We start from the raw sequence: 23,076 nt of genomic DNA on the forward strand, positions 1-23,076 counted from the left end.
AGACTGCAGCATTACTGCACCTTCTATATTAGGAAGATGGTAAAAGCAGTGCTTCATGGGAGGGAGACCCTAGGGGAAGAAGAGCCTGTCTCTGTCACCTCACACTGAGCCTTTACTGCAAAGTGGAAATTGGGTTGTGGAAGAGGAGATTCTCTTGGACACACATCCCACGAGAATTACTATGAAAAGGCTTTGGGAAGTTTGAAGAAGCATCAGATAAGATGAAGCGATAGTAGAAGAAAGAGTCATCCGTCACAAAGGGAAAACCAAACTCTCACTTGTGTGACGACCAAAAGAGATCATAGGCGATGTGAAATGGAATATTCTAAATAAAGCACTCCAAAATTACAACTGAACCTTCCGATTCTGCTGGCAGACCATGAGCCGTTGACTACAGATTTATTAAATGGGTCTTATATTTTTCAGTTGACAGTGATGTTTACATTTTTGCTCCCCTTCAACTGATGTGGCTGAAGGAGGCATATTTGTGAGTTTGGCCCGGCATCTTCCAACTGTTTTAGATTTGGATGGTAGCAAGGAAAACACTCTGTGGGTGCCTAATTCATTGTGTAGTGGATGTAGATTTTTTACATAAAGGTAAAATTTTCACATTTATTTTTAGAACATTAGTTAAGAATTAAGAACAGGTTAGTGTTCTAGATAAAACACATGTTTTAATGCATTTTAGAACGGTTGATTCCTGCAAGCGTAGGAGCTCTATGTGTAGCATGTGTATTAAGTGACAGTGAAAACAAGAAGGTATGAAATTATGAGTCAAGACACAATAAGTAACAACACAGAATTAAATATGGGTTCCATGACTTGGCAAAATACACTGTCATTCTGGCATCATGTCACTTGTTTGATTTGCAGGCATGCAGAGTGTGAAATTAGCATTTCCCCTTGAAGCTCAGGCCACTTAATTGCAGGTCTGGCGTTTTACTCTGTTTCTGAAGGTAGCTTGGCAGGCCCTAACTTAGGCCATTTAGTATCATTTACGAGATTTAGGTGCACATTCATCAAAATAGCCAATTGCGATTCTTCAACTGCGATTTTTAAAGAATATCAATTAAAGATTCACAATTGCCTATGCATGTTGGAATCGCAAAAAAATGTGCGATTCCTACACATTCCTAATTGCGACTCGCAATTAAGGAATTGCTTCTCATTCATTCCTATGGGCCTAGAGGCCCATAGGAATTGAATGCGCAATTTGCGGGTACCAAATAGGTACTCGCAAATTGCGCATGGAATTTCAAGGGTGCAAGGGTGGCAAAAGGACACCCTGTTGCACCCCTCAAATTGCTATGTAACCACATGTTGCGCACACACATGCCCCAAGGGCATGTGTGTGTGTAACATGGAACTTTGAGAAATGCAGTTAAGTGCATTTTTCAAAGTTTTCGCAAAATACCATCATGCATTGCATTTAGCGAATTGTAATTTGCGATTCCCTAAATGTATTCGCAATTTAACTAATCGCTAATTTTGCGATTACTTAAATAGCGATTTTGCATTTGGCTTGATGCATGCCAAATGCAAAAATACCGGTCGCAATGGGGCAGATTCGCTTTGCAGCCGGTATTTTGTATGATGCATGTGCCTGCTAAAGGCCCACTAGGTTCGACTCAAATTGCAGCTGTACCTTTGTGCTGTCCCTCGTTATTCTTCCTTCATGGGATACCTGGCTAAAAATCTACAAAAATAGCAGCGCCACACTCTCAGGAATACCTTCTTAAATACAACTGCCTTCCCCTATACAATCATGTTTCCATCTGCATCACTGGACAGAGAGTGGTTTCTAGGTTAACGTCTTCTCCTGTATCAGTAGCTGTTGACTAGGGGATGCCTGTGTCACCTCTCTGTGGTCTTTGACATGGTTAATCCTTATTCAGAGTGGTTTTGCAGTGATAAACACCACCAACTGGTTCAAATCATTCCCGTCCATACACTTTCTGACAGTCTCCGTTTAAGGCAGTATCCCCACCATGTGGGGGTTCCACGTGTCGTTCCTTTATCACCAGCATTTTGAATGTATACTTGGTGCCCTTATTCAACATGTTAGAAAAAAAGCAAAGACCCCAATCGTATTCTGATGACTCACTGCTATACATTAAATTTCCACAGGACAGGTTTTTAATACTATATCTTCAACAAATACTCTGTAAAGTTTAGATTGCAATGGAAAATAAATATCTCCAGCATATCAGTGCCATGATGGACAGGAATATTTTTCAGGCAAAAGGGAGATCTGGTTTGTCCTCACTTCCACCTCTACAGTTGCTGTAGCACAACCTGCCTTCATGAAGGCCAATAGTCTTGGATTTCTATTAGATGTTAATATGGCCACAGCAAATCACGTAATCTCCCCGTGCCTACATTTTAAAAAATTTCTCTGATTTTTCTGTAAAGCGCTCTCTTGCCCTGGGCCATCTTCTCACTATATAAAGTAAAAATAGGAAATTTGATGCACAGATAGGAGCCTTTATTAATATCTCTTACCACCAACGAGCTTGTTTAAAGCTTTTTTTCCCCTGTATTTTCATCTTCTTATAGAACCTTAGGGCTAGGATCATTGGCGAATTTTAGGTTGGATTATTGAAACACTCCTTCTTAAAGACTCGTCTAGTTCTAAATGCAACGATAATAGCGCAGAATGCCGCTAATCACGCAGAATGCTGCAGTTCAGCTCTCTTCTGGCCTCCAGAGAAGAGATCTCTCATGCCAAGAGATCCTTAAGCAGTCTTTCTATGGAGGCCTGTATTTGTTTCCGGCTAGGGGTGATTTTGTTCAAGTGCATCAATGATCTGGCACCACCTTCACTGCCCAGTACAGTTTCACTGCGTTCACCCAGCCATAATATCGGGAACCAGTACAAGCTGATGCTTCCCACTCTTTGGTACAAGCTGCAATCTGGATGTGGTGAAGCTTTTTCTATCCCTAGTTCTCTCTATTCCTTGGCCTCTGAAATCAGGCATTTGTCCACACTGTCCACCTACACGAAAGGACTGAAATCTTACTTGTTCTGGATAATGTTGAAGATTTCTTTTCATTTATATTTTGTGCATCATTAGGAATGTGCAGAATGTAGTTTTACTCTCGATTACACATGTAGCCACTGATATTGTGCTATTCCTTTGAATTTTATAACAAATTTCCTATGAAACGTAGAAGTGCGTTTTCCAGTCCGTTTGTTAACTAGGCATCCATTTACACCTGGCAGTCATGTTTTCAGAAATAGATGTTTTCTTCCTACACATTTCACTTCTCGTTATTTCTGAAGCTCACAGCCAAGCAGAGGCATGTTAGTTTATTTCCACTTCCACTGATCTTGTTCTCGATGACTCTAATGACTATCACCAGCTTGATCTCAAAACTGTAACTATCTGTAAGGTCCTTCCATTAGCTCACTGTAACCTGTTCTTTCTTAATAGGTTGCTGTTGTTCATGTGTCAGCCTTGTTCTAACATCCCCGAATGGGATTAGCTTAGAGTGGGTAGAGTCAATATTCATAAGGTGGGAAAATGCTTCCGTGCTAAGGCAATATATGACGTTTAATAAAACTGTTCTGAGTTCTGATTTGCTAATAAGATGATACATTTGCTCACACTATGATGATTCAGCACTTTCTGTTCTGTTCTTTGGGAAGATTTCCTAAATAAACCCTTCAGTTTTAGAGTGAGTCAGAACTTGCCCAAAGACTTTCCTATTATACTCGGGATGGTGTCTGTTTCTTATTGATTTTGCTGTCCTCTTGGGACCTTTTGATTTTGCACTACTCTGTAATTGTCTATTTGTTGAGATCCTTGTTGGTGTTTATTCTGTACCAAATCTTTTGTATTTTGTAATTAAACCCTTAAATTATTTTTTCTGGTCTAGAACTCAGTTATAGAGTGGGTCCTTTACTTAATAGACTGTATGGATGTATCTCATCTTGAGGACACATTGCCTCATGAAATTGAGGTTTAACACAGTCTGATTCATCAATCCATGGGTGCTCTTTTGAGGTAAATGTTTGTGGTGCAAAAAAGAATTTGCAGAGGACCCCGCTCCCACAGGAATTCATGCTAAGAGACCTATTAGTGGTACTGTGATGGATACAAGTGTAATAATAATTTAGTTCATTCATTCATTGATAAGCAGCTTCCCCAGACATTGCTAGACATAGCATTGAAGAAAGCACGGTTTCTTTCCGGTTATGACTTTCCTCCCTCAGTGGATCTTATTTTCCCTTTCCTTGATCTAGATAGTGTCTTTCCAGATTCCCCTCTCTACAGTACCCCTTTCCGATACTCAGAAATGAGCCACATTCAGATAAGCCTGGCTCAGGATGTGCAACGCCTGGCTGGGGGTGCACACATTCTGTCTGATGAGGTTCTGAACGTAACTTGGGGTGTGCAGTGCCTGGTTCAAGATCTGCAGAGCTGGACCACTTGTTTGTCTGTTAAACGTGGTTTGAGTGCCTAGAGGTGGCTCGGGGGGCTCAGATGAGGGCTGATTGTGCCTGAAGTGTGGTTAAGTGTGCCTAGGCCGGTGGGTCTTATATCACCACTAGGGATACGCAGACCATAGTAAAGGGTGAGCAGATCTTCGGGAAGGGTATGTAGAGAGTGACTGGAGTGGGAAGACTCGGGCTGATGTTGTAGATGTAGACGAGGATGTCCCGACAGAGGCAAAGTATGCAGATGATGTTGTGCTCGGTTTATCCTGGAAGCCCTTTGCAATATGTATGTGTGAAGCTGGCTTGTGCCTCAGCTGTATCTTCTTCCAAACTCCTCTGCTTGGTATACTCTGACTTGACTCACTCTCTCATTCCTAACTTGTGGTACAATGCCACGGTTGGGAATGAGGGAAAGCCGGGTGATGATGAGTGCACATGTGCAGTAATGTTGTTTAAGGACTTGTGAGGTCTTGTTTGACATTGGGTTCTTTGCTTTTGCAGTACCTCCATGTGTTTCTTAACGAAGTAACCATTTTAGTTCAAGTTCAAAACGAAGCAAAGCACTCCTTTGCCATGTACACGCCAGAGAGGACGAAGCAGAGGTGGCCAATACGCATTGGAGCTGCCACAGAGCAAGAGATGCACGACTGGGTAATTGTGAATCATCCAATTCAGTAAAATTACATTTATTGTATTTTGATCTATAACATCTCATTTCAGCTTAATGTAATTGAAGTGTTATTTGAGGTAAAACCTTTCTCCCAGTACTAGAGGTTCCTGGTTGGTTGGACTTAGTCAACACTCGTAATTCAACAAGAGCTAATGTGGTCAACTGTGAAATCAGTCGGATAACTAATCGCGTCAGATGTCAGTTTGGAAAGGCCTTTTCTGCTGTTGTCATCAGTTTAATCAGTTGCACCAACAGTGCTCTAATGCCTAACATGTACGTCACTTGTAGATCCAAATGATGTGGATCAAGACGATGCAGGCTCATGTGCTAAACAAGCAGTGGCATAGCCAATAGGTCTCGCTTTTGGGACCTTATAAGTATTTAGTTATGCAGCATAATATCCTTGGCGTTGAAGGCAAAAGGTTCTCCCTATGTAAGTTAAGGCCCTAGAGGAGGGAGCAGACAAAAAGGAAAAGAATAACAAACCTCTAAACCGGCCTAGGTCATTAAGTAATTGATCTATTTAGATTCCACATTACCAAAACAGCATGCCAAACGTCACTTCAAATTGTATCACTGTCTTTGTAAAAACATAATTAGTCCTGTGTGTTTTATAAGTCAAAAAGATTTTTTATTTTTAATTGAGATTAAGCAAAAGGTATTTTTTTCAGTTTTTTTAAATACATTTACATTTTTAGTGAAAACATGTCACATAGTTGATATGGTAAAAAATATTAATAATAATATCCTAAACATCAAAGACATCAGTTTCTATAACATCCTAGACAGAAAAACATGAAAGAACACTCTTACTGACCATTCATACTAACATTCATTAAAAAAAAAAACAGATTTCGTGGTTACTAAAGGAAATCATGGGAAAGGGAGAACCCCGGACCCTTGGATTGGTCAATTTTGATCAGATTGGCAGGCTGGAAATTAGCAATCTTCAATGTCACTGTAATGGGAACAAAATCGCGGTCAACGCGCGTTTCAGTGGGAGACCACCTTCTTCAGGACCGACTGTTTTTAGTTAAAATTTGAAATATATTTCATGTTTTTCTGTCTAGGATGTTATAGAAACTGATGTCTTTGATGTTTAGGATATTATTATTAATATTTTTTACCATATCAACTATGTGACATGTTTTCACTAAAAATGTAAATGTATTTCAAAAAACTGAAAAAAATACCTTTTGCTTAATCTCAATTAAAAATAAAAAATCTTTTTGACTTATAAAGCACAAAGGACTAATTATGTTTTTACAAAGATAGTGATACAATTTGAAGTGACATTTGGCATGCTGTTTTGGTAATGTGGAATCTAAATAGATCAATTACTTAATGACATAGGCCGGTTTAGAGGTTTGTTATTCTTTTCCTTTTTGCATAATATCCTTGGTGCAACAACATTAACTGTTGCATAGTTAAACACTTATAAGGTCCCAAAGGCGAGACCTATTGGCTATGCCAATGCTTGTTTTCATTACATTCGCTTATGACTGGAAATGCAGTACCTGCCAAGAGCTTTTATCAAGTATGTCATAACAACTAGAAATACGTGTAAATAATAAATGGCAAGACCTTTTGGGAAATGGTGGTAATACTAAACAATTGTAGGTGCCTGCTGATGGGGGATTGTTAGTACTCGAATTCCCCGACTTCCCAGTTGAAGTTCTGGCCCGACAATAAACAACAGTTTAATACTTTATCTAATCCCAGTCAGGAGGTGAGTTCAGCGGCAAGCTTTTGCAGATGTTCACATCCAAAAATCTATCCATAATTGATGAAACAGGGAGGTCAGATGTAATGGCTGCTTCTATTGCAGTAACAAATAAATGGTTATTGACAACATACACCAGTGTGGTGCTGAGTGGCGAGTGGCGCCGCACGCGGGGTGGCGGCTCGGAGGTGGAGGCAGCACGCGCAGGGGAGGGTAGCGCTTCGTTACTGTGTGAAGTGCGACATACGGGCCGTGCTGAATGACTGGGGCTGTAAACCGATGGAGGGGGCTGCTGAAAGAAGAACGGGACAGCAAGCCGAAACAGGGAAGGAAAAAACAACAGGAGACTGATAGACAGACTGCTTCCGGCTGTGGTAAGTGGAAACGAATGTACTGTTTTAAAGTGCGCCTGCATAGCATTAAAGTGATCGAGGCGTCGGTGTGGCTTTCATCGGTCTGAAGTGTCTATGGAAATAGACTGTACCCGGCAGCCGAGCGGTTGTCGCATTAAAGGAGTCTATTTACACAATTTCACAGGTTAGTGCCTTAAACTTCCTATTAATGCACACATGACATTTTACATCCAGTTTCACTTTGATATACGAAACGCTCCTCATAAATACAATAAATGCTTCTGCCCGTCAAAACATGCAAATACAGTATATGGTAGGCAATTTAGAAAAGAGAGAGCAGAATGAGCAGGGAAAAGATGATAGTCCATACAATTCACATCAAATGGAGGTGCACTGAACATAGAAAAGAAGTCCAAAGTGTTTCTCTGTTTCTTTGTTTAATTTTTATTTTAGATAAATACACAACCGCAGCCAACGCGTTTCGTTCCTTAAAGACAAATTTTTAACGGAACTTCTTCAGGGCTGCAACAAAAATAGAAAAGAAATATATATAATACAATCATTAAAACTGACGGACGTACATATATTTACAAACATTAAAAACAATTTTTTGTGTGTTTTTTGTTTTAAGTTCATACAATTTATACAAAAAATAGAATTGATATATACAAGAGATACCCTAAAAACATATAGATTCATTACGTTCTTTTACACATTCTCCTGTATGAACTTAAAACAAAAAACACACCAAAAATAGTTTTTAATGTTTGTAAATATATGTACGTCCGTCAGTTTTAATGATTGTATTATATATATTTCTTTTCTATTTTTGTTGCAGCCCTGAAGAAGTTCCGTTAAAAATTTGTCTTTAAGGAACGAAACGCGTTGGCTGCGGTTGTGTATTTATCTAAAATAAAAATTAAACAAAGAAACAGAGAAACACTTTGGACTTCTTTTCTATGTTCAGTGCACCTCCATTTGATGTGAATTGTTTGTCAGAATTTCTCTTTTTCTGAGGCACCACTAGGTGAATGGTGCTGGAGTTTCTGTGCACTAACAGCAGCATTACTAGAAGTGAGGTGCTACCATTTAAGTCCGTCACCTTTGGTTAGTTTTGATATTATGATAGTCCATACATGAAAGCAGAAGGAGAAATTACACTGACAGTGGAAGCCAGGCATTCGTTTGTACGGCTCAATCCACATACGAATAACCTCCAGTAAACAGACTAATAAGCAGACAAGCACAAACTGATAGACCTTTCAGTAAAATAGGAAACTGTGATTTTTCCCCTGTACAAATTCACCTAACATAATTTTAGCAGGGAAAACCGTCGGGTGTGCATGAAATTTGTGCATGACTCACATTCACAATCCAGGCTCAAATCGGCAATCGAAGGGAACGTTTGTCAGAGCGGATGCAGCTTCCAGCGGTGTAACGCCCAATGATGGGCCTCCCTTCGGCCGTGAAAGCGAAAGTGATGGCAGGGACGCGCTCTGTGGTGGGGGAGGGGCAGAGCGAGGCGCTTGGGAGAGCAAGGCTTAATGAGCCATGAAAGCCACATGGCGGCTGCGCACATGCACGCGCTCGTGAACGCAAGCTTGAAGCCAGGAAAAGATTGTGGTAGCACTTTGAAAAACCACTAACTAAATGTCTCGCAGAGTAGCGCAAGCGCTGGCTCAGCGAGACCTAAAAATGGTTTGCTGGGAAATCGTTGGCCACCTGTTTTGTTGATTTTGTACTATAATTCCGTCCATCTGTGAGATAGTGCTCCTAGCAGACAATGGACCAAACCTCTGTCAGGCCAGTGTAGGCCGTCCATGTATGTCCATCCCAAGCCCGCCAGTCGCCCCATATGCACACAGTGCTTGCCTCATCATCTGCTACTTTTATTGTCCAGCCAGTAGTAAATGAGGCTCAATGAAAAGGCCACAGGATCTAAGGTGGAATCTATAGCTTTCTTTAGACATCTGCCTGTCGGGGAGATCTGCCATGGTTGCATCTCAACTATGTTGCATGCTTTCTGTAAATAACTTTCTGGTTGCCAGTTGCAAAGCAGATGCTTATTGTGCCCAGTTCTACACATCATGCTGCCACCACTTTCGATTCATCCTTGCACTAAATAATCTGACCCCCACGGCTTGCACTATGATGGTGATGCAAGACGTTAGAACAACGAAAACATGTTTTGGTGTCGCACCAGTACTCCTAGTCCACATAATCCGTCACAGTACAGTATCAGCCTTGTCCAGCTCGACTCCAGGCCAAATTGTTTAATCTTCTCACTTGATGTTAGTCAAGAATAATGGAAAGGCGATCAGGAAATATTTGTGGCTAAGCAAAGTCCCGTTGGAGAGGTACATATACATATAGGCCTTCCGGTGAGCTTCTTTAGGCTATTCAGTTGAGTTGTTAGTTTCTGGTCACTCACACAAATGAATCCTTAACAGGACACTATACATATTAGACTATTTTATTAGACTAAACATATTAGTCTGTTGACTGTGACTTTTTTGAGCTGAAAAAAACGTTTCGGTGAAGTTCTGGTTTTGGGTGTAGTACTGCTTGAAGTATGTGATTGGTTATGGAAAGTGACATTGTCAGATATTTTAGAAATGCTTTGCGATGCTCTTCTGTTTATCACTAGATAAAAAAAAAAATTGTCAACCGCCTACATAACTCTTTTGCCAGTCAAGACCCTGCAGTCAGAAGTGCAAGACAACTATCACCATCTGAAACCAAATGAAGCGCTGATTGGTTTTTTGCATTGCCCCACCTACCGCTTCCCCGCTGAATGTTTCTTTACCGCTGTGACTTTGCAGTGTGGGTGTTGGTTTTATTTAAACTTGTTGTTAATGCTCAATGCTTTCTAAACTTTAAGGCAAGATTGTGTTACTCTGTTGGCAGCTGGCTCTACTGAGTGTGTCCTGTTCTGAAAGTCGAAGAATCCAAGGCCCTCCCTCGCACCAAGCCGTTTGGTCTGTTACCTGCAAAGGAGACATCTTTGTTTGTGAACCAAGTGCCCAACTGGAAGTGCGGACAAACCCAGAGCCGTGTGATCAAATGTAAGTGTTCTGGCAGAAGTGTCTCTATAGAAGGTATCTGCATTTTATGTAATGTGTTAAAGAAACCATTCAGTAATATATACCACAATCTGGATTCACATCAATGCCTGATGCAATCCAAATATGTATTGTGCAATTTCAGATTTATGTATATTTTATTTAGATTCTTGAGTGATTTTTTTGCATGGGAAGGCGCTATAGGGTGTCCGTTGGAGAAATCTACTGAGTGCTATTTAATATCCTGCCTACAAAGTACGCTATGGGGTCTGATAACTGCATTTTAAAGAATCTCTTAAGGATATACATTACCGTTTAACTAATTTTACAGAACTCGAATAACTACAAACTGCTTAAAGCTTCTGACCCCCAACCCTCAGACCTCAGTTAACATTCAAACCCCACAGAGACCATGGGTCAGCTCTCATCTCACTCAGACGGCCTTCAGAGACCCTTAAGCCACATTTGTAGCGCTGGCCATTTCACCCCTTCAGTCCGCTTTTTTTTTATCCCCTCGGCCACTTCTGGATGGCCCTATGACTCCCCAGTTGGTACTCATGTTACCTCAGCAAGCTCTCAAACCACTTGCATAGGCTCTCACGCTCTCTCAGCCATCAACCTTCCCTCGGCGGCCACTCACCTGCACTTATCCGGCTGTCACATAACGTCAGATCTCATGATATTTTATCAGACAGCTCACAGAAAATACCCGGTTGCAAGGTATTTTTTTATGCAAGCAATAGCTCACACAGTTCCCAATTGTATTGTTTTCCCACCTGGTTACTTACGCTTTTTCATGTAACTTTTGCCTACAAATGGCACAGAGCGGAAATGATTAAGTTCATTGGTGTGGTGAACCTTTTGATGCAAGTGTGACTGCAAAGGACACCACCCCCTCCCTGACCAGCCTGCCAGTATCCCCTAAAGTCTAGGGTTTTCTACGAGAATAATTTGAAAAAAAACCAGGTAGGACTCTCTTGGGTGATTATAGTGTTCGGTGATGCACTTGCATTACCAGGAAGAATAAACTGAGCCTTTATAGGGATCCTTGAGCCCTGACAATTGCCCGAGACCACAACTTTGAGGTATTTTTAGATTTTCTGGATCCTGCCCTGTCCACTGAGCTTTATGTAAGAACTCCCTCCTACCGCCAAGTCTTTGTGTAGGTCAAGTCCGTCCTGGTAGTACCATCTTACCGGGGTGGGTAGAGGATGCCAATAATGAAGCATGACACTATTATGTGTGTGAGACATCCTCTTCCACTAAGGATGGCCTTCCCATTTTAATCTGACACCCACTGAACTTAGTGACATCGTATGACCCTTTTAGCAACTCAGGCTGTGGTCGTCTCATCTATCTGTGATTTTCCCTGCAGGCACCCTACTTCTATGTGATGTATAAATGTCTTTCAGGAACTCTAACTGTTCATCTGCTTCAAGACTTTTTCTGCTCGGACCATCTTCTGCTAGTATCTTGTGTGATTTTGTGTGCAAAGTATACCAGTGCTTACAACTTTGATGTAAATGACTGACAAAGTGTATGTTGGGTAATTGTACACAATGTCTGAGATGTAATGTTTTCAGCAGAATGTTTTTCCGTAACTTGTGTTAAATGTCAGAGCATGATTTTCTGGCAATTAGTGAGAAAGATGATATGATAAGAAAGAGAAAGATCTGAGAGTCAGTCGATACTGCATGTGAACAAGGAACTGTGGTCACAAGTTGTATGGGAAAGGAATGAGGACGGGCCTAGTATGGACGGATAGAGAGTAGAGCTGAAGGTGAGGCGAGACCATGGACTTTAGGAAAGAGAACTCATGGGAAGTAGAGTAATAGTGAGGATGAGATAATGGATAGTCAAAAATGGGGTAAGAGAGAAGTAGGAGAAGGGATTGAGAGAGAGTGGAAGGCGGAAGGTGGAGTGAAAGTAAGGAAGGGCGTAAGAGGCCAGTGAGCCTTACAAAGAAGAGGATTGATGAGAATTAATGATTAAAAGAGTCGCGGAGATCGTGAATCGCTGTTTTTGAAATGTAGTGAAGCGGGCTTCCAAAAGGCAGTACGTACTGATTCATGTTGTTTTTTGCTTTATATATAACTATATTGTCTTTAGTCATGCATTTATATTTTAATTTTGACACTTCTGTATTTGTTAGCTCCTAAAAATGTGGATTGGCACCTGAAAGGTGTGATTGTCTACTTTGGCAAAGCATTAACTTGGAATTTTTTATTGTGTCCATGCCAGTTGTAAAATTCAAGTTGTCTTGGTGTTCAGCTCCTGGCACTTATCCAAAGATGCCCATCTGCTGCATCAATGATGCTTATTACTTAAAGTGAGGGCAGGAGCTGCCATATCCTACAGCTGAAAAACAAATGGGTGGTAGAGTTTTCCCTGCCTATTGCCTGGCAAAGGGGAAAGTGCATGAGCTTGGCTGCAACTGATACAACATGGTCACTGTGAACTTTCTAGTTTGGCCTGACCACTAAAAGTGCAAGTTTGTGTCTTTTATTTATCATGGTAGGCGCCCACCTTTGCCAGTCATCTGCGGTTACACCTACGGATCTGCTCTCTGTTGGTGTAATTGCAAGACCTCAATGTATGCTGGACGTGTGGAGGAGAGACAATGAGAAACTTGATACTGGGCAACAATTCCACCCCCACTTAACTGCTGCTACATGCTTACTTGGTCACGTTTCTGCCTCAGGGTGGATAGGGGGGGGGGGGGGGGCGGGTTCTGGCATCGCTCCCTGCCACTGTTGTGGGACCAGCACCAAGTTGGCCCCACGAGTGGAACCACTTGGAATTCTTTCAAAGTGCATGTTGTCTTGAGTGTGATTGGTTGCACCACTGAAGAAAATCCTATAAAGGTAACTTTTGAATCTCAGTGTATTTTTTATCTGAGACGCGTTAAAATGCTCAGAGGGTGCGTCCTAAGGGCACAGCACAGCTATAGGGGTGACTTAGTCTTTCATTATTTAGTGGGTATGAAAATAAAAACCGCGTTGGTGTGTAAAAGTACCATTCACGCACCTCAAGATTATTTAATTTGTGGTACGTACTATAGAAATAGTTATTGTTGTTCTTGTTATCTTTGAAAGATATTTCCTAACAAATAAATGTATATTTCTCAATTTTCAGGTTCTGGCGTCAGGTCGGGGGACACATACGAGTTGTAGAATGTGGTAGTCAGGGAGTTGTGTGGGGTATCGGATATGACCACACCCCTTGGGTTTATACTGGTGGCTATGGAGGAGGTTTCCTCCAAGGTAAGTATAATTCAGGATTACATTTTGTTGATGAAAGCAAGTCTTTTATGTCTTATCTGCGATGTGTAGTTTATGCCTTTGCATCTTCTCCATGATCCTATCACATCAGTACTTGATTTCAGTGAAATTTGTAAATATTAATGAGGTGGTTTTGGGCGGGACTGTGGTCTGATTCTGATGTTAAATTTGCCAAGACAAATCTAAAATAATACATTAGATCAGTGAGCCATGCTGTGTTTAGGTTTGGATGACCAGCCACTCTGCGGAATGTATCTGATTTCCATGAATAGTATTTTGAGTATGTCTACAGACTACTTTTATTATGGCACTACCATCAATGTTTGATAAGAAACTTGCTTGTCCTGTCTACATGACCTTTTGGGCAAACCAATGGACGTCAATCCATCAAAAAATGCCACGAGTAGCTGAAGAGACAGCACACACTTTTTCATCTGCCCTCTCCTAACATCACAGGAAGTGACCGCTCATGACCTTTGACATTGGTGATATTCCAGGAAGTGACATCCTTGAATGTTCAAGACCTATCATAAATTAATTTATATGAATAACACAAGCGATACTAAAGCAGATAAAATATTGTAGTGAAAAATGAGTTGCAGTTCAGTGTAGAGTATGGAGGGGCATTGCCTGAGTGGGCTACATCTAGAAGAGCGGTTTATGCACACAAGGGGAGATCATAGCGGCACTCACCCAAATGCGTAGTAGGGGGTCACTTTACAGTATGTGCAGTGCAGAACTATCTTGGAGAACGACTTGATTTCTTTGAAAATTACAAATAAAATGAACAATACATCTTTTCGAACACGAATACAGGTATTGCGGCTTCACCCTTGGTTGATACTGAAAGGGAAGAGCAGGCCCTTATTTGCTGATTATACAGTCTCGTTTTTGAATATTTACCTACTTTCAGTATACTTTCTAAAGGCACTTGCACAGTGGGGTTATACACGGAGCCATGCAGAAAGCGCTACCCTAATTCTGCTTCAGGAACTGGCATCAGTGTTCTAAACTAGTTGATGATGAGACTTGTGAGCTGAAGATTGATCAAAGGCTACTCCTATACGTCATGCCTTGTGTTTCTTATTTGGCCGTTTGGGACAAAAGCCACATATGCCTTTCATGGTATCATGTACTAGAACGGGGTTTCATAAGCTGTCGCCATCGGGTCATACGTGTCTGATGTGTTCTGATGATGCTATCATTCTGCCAATTAGTGAATTTCAAACATGAGAAATTATACCTCTTTTTGATCACATAAAGTTGGCAAGTATGCTTTAAAGGTGAACAGTCCTGCAGGCAAAATGATTGTTGGTTTTCTTTCCACAAACTAAAGATCGCTCAGCTCTTTCCAGCAGATATCATTTCTGTGGCAGGGGTCGCAGGGACTTGGCGTGGGGTAGCAAAGGGTATTCGCAGCTGTGACCCCTAGGCTAGGCCGGACTGGCCTTACCGGCCACCCGGCATTTCCCCGGTAGGCCAGAAGGGGCGGTTTTGTAGCAGTGCAGCTGTTTTGAAAGCATCCGCTGCAGAGTCACTTGTTTACCCAGTAGTTTTCAGATAACATAAAAAGTGTCAAGATAACTCTGGTGATTAATGTACCTGCTGGAGAAAGAGGGATTTATGTCAAGTGGCAGCTTTGACTCATTTCAGGTAGTGCAGATCTCCGCACATCTAGGTATACATTTCAGTCGTAAATGTGGTAGGGACAAGGTGGAGTGGCTGAAAAATGAGATATACTTCGGGCATCATTACGATGTCAGTCGGAAAGCATTCTGACCGACTCTTTGTTGAAATTGTTTCCGACCGACTTGGGTTCCGGGGAGTCCGACCGACCGATTGCGATGTTTCCAAACACCGTTTGGTCGGACTCCCATTGTCTTCAATGGGAGCATGTGCCCCGACCGACCACACAGGCTCCCATTGAAGAAAGGGGTGGTTGCAGAAAAGCTTGCACTCTGTGGCGGACACCCCATCAGCTCAGAAATGATGGTTGTAACAAAATAGCTTAGATGATAAGGTGCAAAAAATAGCTTGTCTAACATCAGATACCTAGTGCAAAATAGGCATGTGCAATAAGGATACAGAGCACTGATCACAGAGACCACAATATTCTGCATCGAGAGACCCTGCCAGAGTAACAAAGGTTGCCTACTCTTCCTAGAGATAATGGAGAGGTCATAAGATTACCTACTAAAGAGCAATTTATCAAAAATCACACAGGCTATACCGCAGTTGATAGAAGAGGGGTAGACTAGAAAGAAAGTATAATAACCGCTCCTTAGGGAGATGGAGCGTGTCACAGAACATTTATCCCTCCCCATGGGACAGTCGGCGATCTACAGCCCATCTTTGCAATGGAGCCTAGACCTGTTTGCCACTTTCTTGCCTTTACGAGCATATAGGCTGGTTTCCAGATTATGAATGGACAATAACTGCTCTAGTCATTGATAAAATGTGTGGAGCACAAGGTTGACGCGATGGATATGGGAACGACTGCCATTGCAACTAAAGCAAAATACTGCCTGCCCTAGTGACGATACCGGAATGTGTACCCAGCATTATTAACTGAGGGGTGATTGTGATGTCCAGCAACAGCTCTGTTGCCATAAACCTAGCTATCTCCTTCTTCAGGGAATCAAGTTCAAGTCAGGAGCCGAACATATGCACTAGATCTGCCTCCTGGGTGTGGCAATAGTGGCCGCTCACACCAGCATTCCTACTCCACTTGGCAAGATTAGCCAGAGTATAGTACAGGTTATATATTGTTTTAAAATTCTGTGCTTGCAGTTTGAAGTATAATGCAAAATCATTCTCAGTGAAGGTAGTGTGACCTTGAAGAAAAGCAGGACAATTTTCCTGGCATTCTATTGATCAGCGACCAATGTACATGACTTTTTTTTCACTGATGGGGTTAATTGCCTCCATAAGCGCCTCAATCGAGAGGGGAAAGGCTCAGACTTCTGCCCTGGAGTCCGAAACTCTCTATTTACTGTTTAGTTGTCACCTCTGTAGAGAAAGAAGCAACAGATTCAGCACCCTATCAAAAATGCCCTAAAAGAACAGCTCTTTTAGGGAGGTCTAGCATGTGATTTAGGAAAGAAGCCTCTGGGGAGTTGTCAAGGCCACTTTCATTTTGCCGTCCCATGTCCAAATCATTGAAACGAAGGGCATTGGCTGCTCCAAGCCATTCACCTTATTCTTGTTTGAGATGGGGTGAGGGTCATAAGAGTCATAAATATGGAGTAAACATTTGGCTGTGTGGAAACACTGATCAGGGTCTCTTCTTTTGATCACCTCTTACATATGACTATCTGTTTTTTCCAACCGTGAAAGTGCTTCCAGCCTTTGGGGTACTGTCCATCAAGAATCAGATATTTACGTACTATTCCTGCTCTGAGCAAACTTGCACCTGCCAGTCCACAGTGTTTTCACCATCCATCATGGCTCGCCCCAAATTGCTACTCTTTTCTGTGCACAGTCCTTGTCTACCATTGTATCATTTTGGGTTGGTTTCTATCTCCTTGCTCTCCTAGTCAGTGGTCCATCTTCAGGCGCTCGGTGCTGCTATATTTTCCTTCACACCGATGATCGGGAGCAACTGTCTTTTAGTTTATGATGCCATTGCCTCACTGTGTGACAATGTGTGTGCACTGATCGTGTTGCGTTTGTTTTGAACATAGTTCCCTGCATTGTTTCTGCACTACGTTTCTCACAGAGAGGAGCCCTAGAAGAGGGGCCCATCTTCAACTCTACGAAGACAGGTCTGACAGTGAGCCCAGAGAGCTCCCCCACCCCAATAGTACCTCAGTACCCCTGACCCATCTTTAGTATCCTGTCCAAGAGATTTAAGTATAGTTGTTCTAAAGGAGATGATCTTGTTGTGCATAGCTAAACACCAAGTGGACCATTATAAGTAGGTGGTTTCTGTGAAACAAAATAGCAGTGGCCCTGACGCGCTGCTAGTTTACTCCAAGTGAATAGGGGATCAATGCTGACTTCTCTTTGTCTGGAATTTATGTGTGTTTTAATTGTATTTTATCATCTGTTGTGTATGGCATTTAATGTTCCAGCGGATTGAAATCTTTGTGCATCCTTTTGTTCAGTTCCATATGTTCAATCTGCTTTGGATTATTATTGGTCGTGGGGGAAGAGAGAGTAAAATGGAAGAGAGATTATTCATGTCACTAGCACTGTGAGAAGGTTAACCACTTGGTCTTTAGCACTGCTATGCTATTCAGACTTCTAAAGCCCCAGGCTACCCGAAGGCTTCCCAGCGCCGGATGAGCCATAGCATCTTTCATCTGAGCTACCCGGGTTGCTTTTGAGGAAGCTTTTAGTGGGGGCAGAGGCAAGCTTTAAGCAGTTTCCTAAACCGAGCCTCATTGTCTAGATATCTGAATTCTACAGGCAGTGCGTTCCAAAGTTTAGGAATAGGATGTGAGAAGGATCTGATGCCCCATCTAGTTCTGTGAATTCAGGGCACTTTCAGGAGTCTGGCAATTGATGATCTTAATGCCCTGCTGGGAATATAGGGTGTAAAAGTGCCCTAATCAAGCAGGGGCCTTTGCAGTTAAGCCCTCTATATGCTAGACATAGTGTCTTGAAATGTATCTTTTCTTCAATGGGAAGCCTGTTAAGGGAGGCCAAGGCATTTTTAGCCGAGCTGAGTTTTGGGGCACTGAGTCAAATCCTTGCAGCCGTATTTTGGGACCTGGAGTTTTTTGGTAATGTATTTAGGGGAGCCTATATATAGGGAGTTCCTGTAGTCCAGTCAAGAGAAACTAGAGATTGGACTACACTGATGTAGTGTAGATAGGGAAACAGTTATTGAAAGTGGAAAAACCCACTTATGAACCCGAAGAGGTCTAGGTGAAATAGGTTATCAGGACTGTGATACAGAAAATGGTGGTGGCAGGTGTTAAGGGAGTAGAGTAGGAAAAGACCACAGAGGGCACTTTTTAGAGTTAATGGGATTGTACTAAGAACCAAGGAAAAATCATGGATTCACTAGGGAACTGTGGTGTCATGGAGAGAGCAAAGAACAGTGGGTGGTCCCTATAATGAAAAAATAGCGCATTGATAAAATGAACAAAGTTTAATAATGAGTAGTAAATCAGAAAATATTTTATTTTACAAAAACTTAGATTTAGAGAAAGTGCCAGTGAGGTAAAACGTGATTGGTCCTCTGAAAAATCTGACATACATGTAAATAAAGCAATATATATGTGTGTATCCTATTCAGTTCAAGCAAGCATGGCTCATATGTACATACTAAATTAAGTAGGATGGGTCTGTGATAAAGGACGACTGCGGTTAGATCACTCAAAGATGCTGGCTCATCATCAGGACATAAGAAGATGAGATCCAGAGAGTAAGATCAAGGAAACAACCAACACTGATCAGTAGAGCTCATGAGGGGCACCTGTGGCGACCTGACATGTCCAAAAGGAAAGGGACTAAGAATAATCCAATCCAGTAGGGGTAAAGCAGGTGGAAGCACAAAGTGTTCCATGGGAATCTTTGCTTTGGCCGACTGCATTCACCTGTAGGCAGCCATGTCCCTTATAAGACTTGTTTTACCATTGCTTAAGACAGTCTTAAGACCGTCTTACAGTTTTACGACAATCTTAAGATTGCTGGGCCTGATTTACTATGGGTTTTTAGTTCTAACATTTATTTAAACCAGGAAACCCCCCTTTGTAAATCAGGCCTTCTTACATGGCATATGATATTGTTAAGACTTTCTTAAGTGATGGTTGTTCCTTCGTGAATCTGACCCAATGTGTGGATTTATTCATACTTGAAACTGTTAATTCCAGTGCAAGTTTATTGGAGAGGATTTATCTTCGTATAGTTGTCATTATAAAGACAAAAGATGGGAATGGATCACAGAAGTGATTAGGCACTAAAAACGTATGCTTGTTTGTCAGTTGCAGCATTTGTACTAAAAAAAAAAGGACAACTACAAAGCATTTCAAAGTAGTCGGCGAACATACAGTTTGTATAGGGCCAAAGTGCATCTAGGAAAATTAGACCTTACCTTACTAATGTAATTAATATGTACCTAATGTGTTTATACACATGAGTGTAGAAGTATTATTTTTGTTGTACAGATTTGTAGAGTGCACTATCACTCAGGAGGGTGTTTTGATGCTGAACCGGTGTGAGTCTGGTCAAACCTAGGCTCTATGGAGACTGATCAGAAATCCAGGCCATCAGCTTCTTGCATAGTTCAAGTAGTGAGTAGGAGGCCCTCGTGTATAGTGGCAGGTTGTTCCACGCTTTAGGAGCGATGTAGGAAAATGCTCTATCACCCGATCAGAGTTTTAATATTTGTAGGATGTGAGCAAGTCCGGACGAGTAGCGGTGTCTGGAAGGTTTGTGAAAGCAGCTATGCTTGTTGAGGTATGCTGAGCAAATGTTGTTTAGTGATTTGAAAGTGTGGGTGAGGATTTTGAATTGTGTTTGTTTGTTTATGGGCAGCCAGTGCAGCTCCTACAAGTGTGGTGTGATGTGAGTGCTGCGTGGGAGGTTGATTCTAGTTGCTGAGTTCTGAATGGTCTGCAGCCTTCAGGTGAGTTTTTTGTTGATACCAGCATAGAGGTTGTTCCCGTAGTCCAGCTTGCTTGTGACAGGGGTGTGAGGTTTGTCTGGGGGTTGATTGGGAGCCATTTAAAAATATTCATGTTGAGGCTCCTGTTGATGACGATCCCGAGGTTCTTGGTGTGAGTGGTGCGTGTGGGTGGCGGTCCTAGCTCTATTGGCCACTAGGTGGAGTTCCACAGAAAATTGTTGTTCCCAACGATCACGTTTTAGTGTTGTCGGTCTTCAGCTTCACACAGTCCAGAGGTGGAGGCGTTCAGAATAGGAATGAGCATGGCACTGATGGGTTGAAGTCCTCTGGAGTAGGTGTGGTGGGGGCAGGGGTTTGATGGGGCACCTGAGTGGATGGACTTCATGGTCATGGCAGTGTCTTCTACGGTGATGATGGGCCATGTGGTTAGCATTGGCCTTTGGATAAGATTGGTAGGTTTTTGGCAAGGTCTGTTTGGGTCCAATTGGGGTTGAAGTTGCTGTAAATGGCGGTGATTTTGTAGCTGAAGAATTGAGAGATTGTTGTAGAGGTCATTCTAGAGGGTGTTCAAGTTGGAGGCGGCTACTGGTAAGGTAAAAATCCTTCACTGTGGTGAATATTTCTTTACTTCTGTTGGTGCTGGCATCAATGCAGTCCACCAGAGCGGCACTTTGGTGGTCCGGATCATTTGGTGATAGTGTCTCATGGTGGCTTTGAACATGTTCCTGTCTGCAATTTCCTGGCCAATTCTCCCTTTACACTCCAGTTGTTTGCAGTGATGATTCATAAGTCTACGTTTCTCCATGTACCAACTGGCCTGGGGGTCTAGATCTTGTTGTACTGCTGTATTTAGGGTGGGCCAGGGAATCAGCGCAGGAGGTGATCCAATTGAATGTCTTGATAGCTTTGGGGAGGATGTTGCTGTGTTCTGGTCTCTGGATGTTGAGAGCAGTGTTCCAGTTCTTGTCAGTAATGCTGTTCCACTTTTGGCGCGCTGATCTGGCAGCGGGGGGGGGGGGGGGGGGTTAGTGTGTGTGTGTCTGTCTGTCTGTCTGTCACAGGGATGCTGAACTTGAGAAGGGCCTGGTCTGTCCAGGAGAGTAGTGTAGGCTTGTCAACTCAGATGTTGTCAAAGATGGCGGAAATAGGGTCCAGGAGGTGGCCCATAACTTGGGAAAGTCCCTTTATTCGTTGTGTGAGGCCAATGCTTGCAGTGAGTTTTGAGTTTTGATTTTTGAGTTTGTTGTTACCAGACATTTGGTGGTTAGGTTTTGCACTACGCATGGGAGACTAGTTTGTTGTGGTGTAGAGGTGCCGGGTTCTGTCAAAATACCACTTCTTTTAAATAGCAACCACACTTTGGGTGGTTGGAACAGATCACACCTGTTTTCCTTTCGTGTATATTCACTACAAATTTATGAACTCAAGTATATTAATAGAATGTATGTATATATTTTAATAGATTCATGGTGCAACTTCGGTCCTGAGGATGGTCTCTGTGATTGTTCTTCAAGAGTGAGACCGAAACTTCGACGCTGCGACATTTTCTTACACAACTAAAAAGCATTGGTGGCTTTAAAAAATCCTTTCAATGTATATGGATTAAGTTCAATATATAGCCAAACATGTGGTTGGCTCTGTTTTGTTTGTAAGAAATGTCATTGACTACTGCTAATGAGATTCCAAAGAAGACAGTAGTTTTATGTTGCCGTACATGAAATGTAAAGTGTATTGTTTCACTACTTCAGAAATTGAAAATACAAATTTATTTTTGTTAAAAAACTAAAAATGAACTTGGGTCATTTTTTCGATTATTGCACTTTGTGATTTTCTCCTTTGCTGTTTTGAGTTCAAGGAAATTAAGATCACTATCGTGACTACCTAATTAACTAATTAATTTCTACTGAATAAATCCTCAAGGTATCTATTGTTATTTAACTAATACACCCAATTCCTTGGGGAATAGTGGGTTGCCCTATTGTGATTACTACGTATTTAGGGTGGGCCAGGGAATCAGCGCAGGAGGTGATCCAATTGAATGTCTTGATAGCTTTGGGGAGGATGTTGCTGTGTTCTGGTCTGTGGATGTTGAGAGCAGTGTTCCAGTTCTTGTCAGTAATGCTGTTCCACTTTTGGCGCGCTGATCTGGCAGCGGGGGGTGTGTGTGTGTGTGTGTGTGTGTGTGTGTGTGTCTGTCTGTCTGTCTGTCTGTCTGTCTGTCTGTCTGTCTGTCTGTCTGTCTGTCTGTCTGTCTGTCTGTCTGTCTGTCTGTCTGTCTGTCTGTCACAGGGATGCTGAACTTGAGAAGGGCCTGGTCTGTCCAGGAGAGTAGTGTAGGCTCGTCAACTCAGATGTTGTCAAAGATGGCGGAAATAGGGTCCAGGAGGTGGCCCATAACTTGGGAAAGTCCCTTTATTCGTTGTGTGAGGCCAATGCTTCCAGGGCCTTCAATGAGTGCTTTAGAGTTGGAATTGGTGTGGCCTTCCAGAAGTAAGTTCAGGTCTCAGAGTAGGATGTAATTCCTAGCATGCGAGTGGTGCAAAAAAGTCTGTGTTGGTGAAGTTGGTGTGTGATCCCGATATTCTGTGAATGAGAGTGCCATTTAGGGTGAAGTTAGCTGTGATGTAGAGCTTGAATTACAAGTGTTCCTTGATGGAGGATGACGATATGTCTGTGAAGTCGGTGCTGTTGATGGTTATCTTGTGGATAATGGTGAATCCGCCTCCTGGCTTGTGAAGTCGGTCTTGCCTGGCGATCTTCTAGCTTGGCGGAATGGCTGTGCCAATGTCCGGTGCCCATGTGGGGTTTGGCCAGGTTTCTGTGCACAAAAGTAGGTCCGGGGCATTGCCATGCAGTAGGTCCCACATCTTTGTAGTGTATTTAGTGAGTGATCAATGTTAAGGAGCATGCATGTGAGGGTGGAGTTGTGTGAATGTGGTTGCAGGACTGAGTGTGAGGGAGTAGGGTGT

At 42.3% G+C, this 23,076-nt stretch overlaps 1 protein-coding gene across 1 annotated transcript in view; it reads left to right on the top strand.

Moving 5' to 3' along the window:
- Positions 1-23,076, top strand: part of TECPR1 (tectonin beta-propeller repeat containing 1) — a 428,679-nt gene that overhangs the window by 183,323 nt on the left and 222,280 nt on the right. The window contains exons 13-15 of the mRNA XM_085629008.1: positions 4,943-5,092; positions 10,095-10,252; positions 13,385-13,512. Of these exons, the coding sequence (XP_085485134.1) occupies positions 4,943-5,092; positions 10,095-10,252; positions 13,385-13,512 (436 nt within the window). The remainder of the gene's footprint in view (positions 1-4,942; positions 5,093-10,094; positions 10,253-13,384; positions 13,513-23,076) is intronic.

The sequence above is a fragment of the Triturus cristatus genome, chromosome 10 (assembly GCF_964204655.1).
Source record: "Triturus cristatus chromosome 10, aTriCri1.1, whole genome shotgun sequence".
Classification (NCBI taxonomy): domain Eukaryota; kingdom Metazoa; phylum Chordata; class Amphibia; order Caudata; family Salamandridae; genus Triturus; species Triturus cristatus.